This window comes from Etheostoma spectabile, chromosome 10 (genome assembly GCF_008692095.1).
Source record: "Etheostoma spectabile isolate EspeVRDwgs_2016 chromosome 10, UIUC_Espe_1.0, whole genome shotgun sequence".
In the NCBI taxonomy this organism is placed as follows: domain Eukaryota; kingdom Metazoa; phylum Chordata; class Actinopteri; order Perciformes; family Percidae; genus Etheostoma; species Etheostoma spectabile.
The window spans coordinates 29928590-29937845 of record NC_045742.1 but is presented as its reverse complement, the minus strand read 5'-3'; the positions used below and the strand labels follow the sequence as shown (position 1 = coordinate 29937845).

The 9256-nt window shown below is 40.5% G+C and overlaps 1 protein-coding gene across 1 annotated transcript in view; it reads right to left on the bottom strand.

Annotated features, from left to right (window-relative positions):
• Positions 1-5854, bottom strand: part of LOC116696607 (fibroblast growth factor 4) — a 7720-nt gene extending 1866 nt beyond the window's left edge. The window contains exons 1-2 of the mRNA XM_032527687.1: positions 5563-5854; positions 2497-2600 (exon numbers count right to left, since the gene is read on the bottom strand). Coding sequence (XP_032383578.1) covers positions 2497-2600; positions 5563-5854 — 396 coding nt within the window. The remainder of the gene's footprint in view (positions 1-2496; positions 2601-5562) is intronic.
• Between the last annotated feature and the right edge of the window lie 3402 nt (positions 5855-9256).

Here is a 9256-nt window from a genome sequence, read left to right as displayed (position 1 = left end):
AGTCAAAGGTCAATTTACCCCCCCGACCCCCCACCCCCCAACCAACCACCTACCTACCTACCGGCCTGCTGTCAGATGAGTAAGTGGATGACTAACTGTTGGATGACTAACTGGTGTTTGGATTATGACTACATTAGCCTCAGGTAGCATTCACAACAACTTTAACTGGAGCTGATCACTCCAATGTTACCAAATAAAACATTACACCTATGGCTCAGGGCCGGAGGAAACCACCTACCGTCATCGAGACTTGGAATAAAATCAGACAGAAGCAGCAGACACTGGGGATCTGCGTCATCTGGATATTAATAGTTCCTATACTTTTAGGTCCCATTTCTGAGCATTGTATTTGCATTATTTTTAGTTTTATCTCAGTTTAATTGCCATTTGAAATTCATTTGAACAGTTCTGGGTTGTGTATTTACAAGCAGTTAAAAAACCATAGATATTTTAAAATGTTCTCTGTGATGTGGTGTAAGGGTATTTATTACACATCGACAGTTCAGTCTCAATAATCTGATCATAAGGCTAAATGAAGGCTGTTGTTTTAGGATTGTTTGTCATCGACATATGAACAAAATACATAAAAATCAACACCCAAAATACAAACAAGCATACTCACATACAGATGTGTGCAGACACACACAAACACAAGGGTGGGAGAGGTACAAGAATGCTCAAATCATCCTAACCCTAAGCCAAATAAACCAAAACCCAAAGATGTCCAGTAGTATCCATACAAAAACCAAAGAAAGACCAGCAAGGACCTAATCAGTGCATAATTACTTGCAAAAATAAACTTAAAATCAAATTGGGTCCAGATATTGCAAAAATGGGCCCCAGGATTCTACCCATTTCTGCTGATGTTTTTAATACTTAGTTCACCGTTCCTCCAGGTGGATCACTGAAACAAGTTCAAGTTATTTAATTTCTTATTTATCTAACGTATACTCTTTTAATGATCCCATGTGTGCTACCAGTCCACACGTACTAACAGTCTGAAAACAGTTTCCTGTCTGTTTGGCGAACAACAAGGGGGCCAAAGTTTATTGTGAACCTACATTGAAACGCGGGCCGAATCAAAAGTCCACGAGGGCCGGGTTTGGCCCCCCGGGCCTCGAGTTTCAAGGCTGTTTCAAAGTGTTGACTTCAGGCGTGTAATCGTTGGATGACTGTTGGACGAGGGCTCGGGCTGCGCCTTGCTAAAGTTGTTGGTCTGTTGTGTACTGTCATGGCGCTGTGCACAGATTTCTGTCTACACAGGTAACAGTGTATTACCATTACAGCATCACTAATGGATGCCTTAATTATACTGTTACTGCTCATTGAAACATGTCGTCTGGAGGATTCTGCGGTAAGATACTGGCCCCGTTTCATCATCAAATATGGGTCCGAAATCTATTCATCAACTTAAAGCCTTTTATATCAGAAACAAAAATTTAGTATGAGGTGTTAAATCTTTGAACTTGTGGATTTTCAGGAAATAAGCAGCATCATAACATACATTGGCAACAATTCTGCTTCTGCTTTTGAAACAAAAATCTTTTTTTTTGCTATGTTAGATGACATTTTAGAAGTCACAATTCTACTTGATCTCATAATGAATCGGACGGCATCAAATTGTAATTGATGTGACATTGCAGAGTTTGCATCAGAAGTGAACTTTTGCGAGGCGACCTCTAGCTCACTAAGCAGAGACCTTTGCAGTGGCTATGGGTTCAAGTCCAATCCACGACCCTTTGCCATGTGTCATACTCCCTCTCTCTCTCCCCTTTCCTGTCTTTACGCTATCCTGTCAATTAAAGGCCATAAAAAGCCACAAAAACATCATTATTGCCAGAAAAGATTGAATGGCGGTCATGATGCAATATCCCCCACATGAGCAACAGAATAGTGCAATGTGGTTTTTTAATCCTGAAACGTGTCTAAGATGCTGCTACTTGACGTAGCTGCAGATATTTCATGAACTGAAAGAGGTTTTCTCACACACACACATACACACACACACATTTACAACAGGTGTGGATAATATACACTGTAAGAATCTTTCATTTAGAGATCAGTACAGACTCTAATTCTGGGTTAGAGTGTCTGATTAAAGTGGCTTATTTACATTTTGAAACATTACTTTTGTAATACCTGTACATTAACCTCCAGGTTGTTGGTTAGTTTAGCCTTTGGTCCACAACATCCCCCATTACTACTTACAGTGCCTCTTTCAGAGTCTAGCCATTAGGTTCAGCTAGTTGAAGCTGAGGTCCAAGATAAGCTAGTTTTACTTTGTTTACAGACAGGGGACTCAACTGCTTCAGGAATTATTCTAAAACCCCAGTAAACATCCAGGTTACAGCATTCAGATGATGTAGAAACCAGAGACCCTCACCCATCCCAGCATGGATATGGTGCTGTTTGACTTTTTACCATATCAATATACTGCTTATGGAAGACATCTGTGTAAAGAATTCCGCCAAATGAACAGGGACAATCCGTTCTTACCGAGCCATAGAGTTTCCCTTTGTCGCTCATGGCGATGAAGAGGCCGCTTCTCACTCCAAACAGAGTCAGCACTCCTCTCTCAACGGGGGACATTTCTAGAAGGCCTGGGATGAAACATGGAAATGATCAGCAGCATAAAGGGAAGTTCAAACTAAATGGGACACTAATAATGTGTAATGGGAAAGTTACATTTAAGCATGATTTATATGTCCTTCTGTAATATGCATGTGTTGATTATTCATATAATTATTCACAATGCATTGCAGGGTGTATGACTTTTGAAATTTTCTTTGTGTGTCCTTCCTGAAGGGGAAGACGGCTGTTTGTCTTTGAATTTTCCCTTCAAGGACAAATGCAACAAAGTCTAACAGAAACAGTTGTCCAGAGTTATGTTTTTCATGGCAGGTCCCAAGTCAAGACCACAGCCTATCCAAAGACAAAAGTTGTCATTTTCCAGCTAAGACACAACAACCGGTAGAGAACTTGGACACACACAGGGCAGATTCAGAAAGACGTAACAACTCCAACTTGTCTGCCTGGTAAGACTAATTGTTATACTAAAATTAGACTGTTTTCCAAATAAGGTATTATTTTCTCTGGGGGCACGGGAACTAAGGCGGGATATCACTGATGTACTGTTGCAAGACGTTTGTCACTCTGTAGCTGATGTGTGCATTGTGAGAACTGTTCTTGTCATTTGATTCTTCTCTACAGAAAACAATTAAAACTTCACCGACGACCAAACCTTGATTCAGTTTGCAGCCTGTCATTATTTTTGTTTCAACAAAGTCTCACTTCCAACAAATTCCTGTCTCGCTGTTCAAGAAACGTCCACGACAAATGCTTACTGAGGTTGCCTCAGAAGGGCTGTATAGTCCCAAAAAGATTGGAACAGGAACAGAGTAAAGCCCCCATGAGTAATGTTCATGTAGGCCCATCCTCATATTGCATAAGTGATGCACTTCATGCTTTTGTTTTTTAACACATTTATATTTCAGCGATTTGAACTGCAAGCTTTAAACAGAAGGTGGCTGATTCAAGCGTTGTACTTTGAACTAAACAGAACACATTTACACACTAAAGGCCAATCCACATGGAAAGAGATTTTAGGAAATTCTCTTGACAGACACGCCTCCATTTCATCAAATGTACCACACTAACTTCTTGTGGCTAGCGTGGTGAACCATATTCTCCACAGACAGCTGTTGAAATCACACATTATTTGTTGTGAATTGTATGTCTGTAATGATTGATCAAGGCTTTGTGTGTCGCTATGAACTGAAGACAGATGTCTGGGCTGGTGCAGAGAGCTAGACGTTCTGAGAGTTAGTTTACACTGAAGGAAACAGCTGTTAGCTTTAGTCACATCACAAACAGATGGAGACACCACCATGTGGTGCTATCTGGTTTTACAGTAGAACTACAGTACTACACTCTGGCTCTGGTGGCGGGAATTTGGCCTAATGTCAGTCTTTCTGCCCGGATGTCCGTCAGCTTCCTCTTTCTTTGTGTTGGCGTTGACTCTGGTGGATTTCTGAGGACTATGGTTAACTGCTCCTCAGATCTCTGCAAGGTAATTCCAGGAAGCTAGCTTGACTATCTGTCCAATCTGAGTTGTCTGTTGCACGAATAAAACTAATTTTGAACATACACGTGTTCCACGAAAACAAGTTCCTTCCTGAGGATATTTTGCAGAGGCACTGTTGCTCCGCCCAAGATGATTGATGTTGGTTTAAAGAAATGCCAATAAACCAGAGCACATTTGTATCCTATCCTGGAGTGTTGGGTGCACTAACCAGTCCGTCCTCCGTAGCGCTGTGGAGGAAGGTCTGGAGACTAGTTACACCGCTGCAGTTTTTCACTGCTGAAAAGCAGCCCAATTTAAGTAAGACTGAATTGATCCCCAAGAACAGAGAACGCAGAGATGTTTGGGTTAGTAACGGTCGGCAGCTGGCCTTCGTACTGATAAAGGTAGTCCGTGTGAGTCGGTCTCAAAGCACTGATCTGAAATTGCTGAACTTCAAAGTATGGCTTCTGTCCGACCTCTAATCTGGATTTGAATTCCTGTGTAGAGTGGCAGACCAACCTCAGCAGGGATGACTTGTTAGCTTATCATGTCAGTATTCCAGCTGAATAATTGCTTGAATTTTCATTAGAAGAAATGCATCACTTATCACAAATTGAAAACACTTTTGGCCAGGAAAAGCAGTAACAAGCTAGCAAGAGACATGTGGGGTGACGACCCATCATTGGAGCGCTGTGTCTCTGGCAGGAAGTCACTCAGAATAGGACGGAAATATGAGAGTTTAATAACAATAATAATGCAGGTTTAGGTTGTCCATAAGGGGGTTATTTTCTGACTCATTATATTACAATGCCTGTTAGCTGATATTTTGTTGACTCTGATGCTTACAAGACTACAATCCTTCAGGTTCCATTATCAAAGGCTACATTTGGAATGAACTTAATCAGTCTCGGTCATAAAAGTTATCAAACACAGAATATACAATCTGTTCACAAAGTCTAAATCTTTTCAAATAAACAGAACATGAAGAAGATTCTATTGTCATGTCTCCGGCCAAACATCTGAGCTAATGAGGTGGAAATCCAGACGTTTCCCATCATGCCCAAACGCTGCCTTTCTCTTGTGGCGTTATATGTGACAATCACAGCAAGTCGGCATCAAGTTGGACCAAAATCTGTCCAACACACACGCATGCATGCTTGCAAGCATGAACACACACACACCCTGAATCAGTATAACGGACTGTGCAGTTAGTAAATGGCACCGCCAGTAGTTCTGTTTGATGGAATCATATTTTGCTTTTAGGAATCATTGCTCCACATTCTCCAGTAATGCCCAAGTGAATTCCATATTATCTATTCACATGAACTGACCAGATAAAATTCAACATGCATTGCAATTAATTGTTAAAATAAGCACACATTTGCTAATGAAAAATAATTTAAACAATCCATACAAAATCACTGGACCCAATGGCCCCAATGTACTAACTCAAGTCTTGGTTACAGTTGTACAGTTATTTGAAAGGCAAAAGGACTTACTGTATCTGTTTTCATTATGCACGCCTGTGATCTTGCCTTTCGGTAAGACCTGAATGTGAAAGCCAATGCCCACATTACAGTAAAGCCTTCTCAGTCTCTTTATCCCCAGCAGGTATTCTCCGTCTCTAGCTGTCTCCTCCCTCTTGTCCCAGGAGCTGGCGATGTCCCTCGCCACTGGCCCTCCACTACCTATGCTCTGTCTCTTACTGCTGATAACTGGCAGCGGAGCAAAGGAGCTGCACAGGAGGATGCCATAGAGCAGCAGAGGGAGCTTGGACCCTGGCAAAGACATCCTCTGCTCACCAATTGCAGATACACTACTGTTGGGTATTTCTAAGACCAATCAAATCTTCACTTTGAACAGAATTGGTCATACAAATCGATAAGGCTTAAGTCTCTCAGAGAAAACCCATGAATAAAAGGTCTCAACTTCTGCACTCTTTAAAACCCACAGAAAGGTTTCAATGTGCATATTTAGACATCTCTAAAAGCTGAACCCATTAGGGGTCCAGTTTGCCAGTGAGTTGTCTCCGGTTTCCTACTCAGGTAGATCCAGCAGACAGACAGCAGACTTATATGGGCCCCATATTACATCACACGCCACCTGCTGTCCTGTTTGTCTGTGAGTCACAGATGCTGTAGAAGTACACAAACTAAAAAATGCATAAAACACATAGTGACATAAAACAAAGGGGAACACGCAAGTACACAGAAACAGAGCAGTGAAGAATCATAAACTGCCTTAATCACATTAGAAGTTGTAACAACATTTGACTGCATATGTTGATTCATGTTAATTGTGTTTTTATCCCTGATTGTATTTAATGTATTTTCACATGTAAGGCATTCTTGATACAAATGAATAAATCAATATCAAAATCAAAATCAAATCGTTGCTCCGTCTGGTGCTTGGCATTGCCCAAAACAATTGTTTGGTTTAAAGAAGCAGAGCAAGTTTTTCTCCTGTCCTGGAATTCTGTGTGGACTAGCCAGACCTTCCTCCGCAGCCCGTGAGACTACTCTCTCTGCAACCTGTGGAAACATCCCCAGAACTCTCCGGAATGGTTGGCAATAGCAAAAATAACATTTTATCAACTTACTTATACATTTAAGCAACATACATTCAAGTTGAGTACTCTGTTGTCCTGGTCAGCTGTTGGCTTCAACAACATTTAACCTGTAATACATCCATGCGTCCAAAAGAGGTTACCGCAGTTTATGTATTAAACATACGCTCTTGGTTGCAAATGTAAAATAATTGTTCCCAATTGCGGATCACATTTTGGTGTCAACATGTTGGGTTTTGTAGCTTTGGGTTTTGAAGCCTTTTTTGCAGATTTCCCACGATAGAAAGTGCAACTATAATCTATACCTGAGACGTTCTTGACTTGCAAAGTTATTTCATCGATCAACAATATCGATCAACCATATAATTCATGGCTCAATTCATTATTTGTCACTTTCTATTCACTACAGTACAATTGTTTTCAGAAATGGTCCCATGCTGGTCGACCGGCAAGGGAGGCGATTAGGGTTCCTGCCTTGTTCAGAAGGAAAAAATAAAAAGGAGAGAATGAGAATGAACTGTTCATCAATTACCAGGAAAAAACTATGCTATTCACCGTTACATCCATGAACCCAGATCAGCAGGTTTCTCAGGCCTGCCAGAGTCACAGTTTCTCCCACATGGCTGGGGGGGAACTCTGTTGACGAGGTTTGATGTCAGAGCAAATGTTGATAAATGTTTACCCGCGTCACAGCTACTATGGGGTTTTCTCCCAGTGGGAGGGCTAGTCCTTCACATGTGTATCACACATGATCTATCATTGCCACTGTCTCTCTTACTCTGGGCAATGTATAAGCCCTACATGTAGTAGTGCTATGACGCACCACATGTCACATGACATCAGCCCTCCACTGCGTCTGTATTAATGTGCGTATGTGCAGACTAGATAGGCCAACTTTTGTTGGTATGAATCACATTTGTTGTTTACAATGTCTTTATGCTTGAGCTGTTTGTGCGCTGCCCAGCAGCGGCAGAACTAGCATGGAGTAAGAGCTTTCTACTGGAAAGGTAGACTGTATCATAGAGATTATAGATATATAGAAATTAATGATGAATGCTATGCCCCATTAAAAGGACAGTGTTTTATATAGATAGATAGATAGATAGATAGATAACTAGATAGATAGATAGATAGATATATAGATAGATAGATAGATAGATAGATAACTAGATAGATAGATAGATAGATAGATAGATAGATAGATAGATATTGGATCCCAAGAAAAATGGGAAATTACGGTGTTACAGCAGCACACGTAATCAGTCGCACAACACAGAATATAAATATAAATGAGATACTAGGAAAAATATACATACAATATACATGAAATAATAATAATAAGAGGAATAAAATAAAAGAACAAATATTTGAATAATTACAGGATGGGAAAACCGAAATGTGCAAATGATTAAATAAACAATATGCTAAAATGTATGCTAAATGTAAATAAACCAATTGTTTATCACTTTCTTTACTCCACAAAACCCTGTGAACTTATTCCCATCTAGACATTAAAAGCAGATGATCTCTCAGACGCCTACTACATACTCCCATCTAATTATGCCTTTTTAACAATGCTGCATTGTGAGCTTAACAGACCGTGAAGATAACAAATGAATGAGCAGTGCATTTAGAGTCAGGGAAATACAAACATGTAGATGGCTTGCATCAGACTGAGTGCTGTTCTTTCATACGAATCCTTCAGTGATGTGAAACAACTGCCGGTGGGTGGAGGAAGCGGTAGTTCCGGGGCTTCAGCCCCGAATGTTTTGACTGTAGCTCTGAATGTAATTTTAAATTGAGGCAACACAAAGTTTAGGACGTGACGTTTCCAGTCTATGGTTCAGGCTAGAACACACGGAGCTCCGAAGCAGACCCGTGCGTCTCTTAGTGTCCACTCTCTCTGTGAAAATAGAGATGAGCCTTGGGCTTCCCTGGTCTGTGCAGCTTCAGGTAATTCTTATGGACGTGCTCAGCTGCTGCATGCTGACGCATGTTGCGGCAGATGTGTCGTGCCTGTGCTCCATGTCTTACTGTCATTGTTACGCTTTCCACCTCTGATGCGAAGCTGTGTTCCCTCTTCCCTGAATTTTTTCTCATCCAGAGATGCTCTGTGTCTGTCAAAAGTTTCTGAGATCTACCGTATCAGCTGAGCAATGACATAATACACAGCAGACTAGGGAGCAAGTAGATTGTTTCCTGAAATTTTGCGACTTCATTCTTTTAAAAGCCTATAGTGACTTTATTTTTCTCAAAATATCACAACTTTTCCAAATCTCAGAAAACACATATATGTTTTGAATGTGTGTTTCAACATGAGCCGATATCGTGCTGAAACACCTCTGTGCAATTAAAGTCCATAGGTTTATTATTTTATTAAAATGAATAAATGTATTACTGAGGTGAATATGTGTCACATGCACATTTAAAGAGGTAACTTTGCAAACAAAAGACGCAAAAGAGCAGGGAGGAGTAAATTTTGCCTACATGTTTGCCGGCTCAATAATTAGAAAAGTCGTTCTACAGGAGAATAAATATTGAAAGCAATACAGAAAGTCTTACTGCATTGTATTCCATTGTGTTTTAATATTTGAATTGTCATCTATGTTTGCCTTTACATAAAGGTA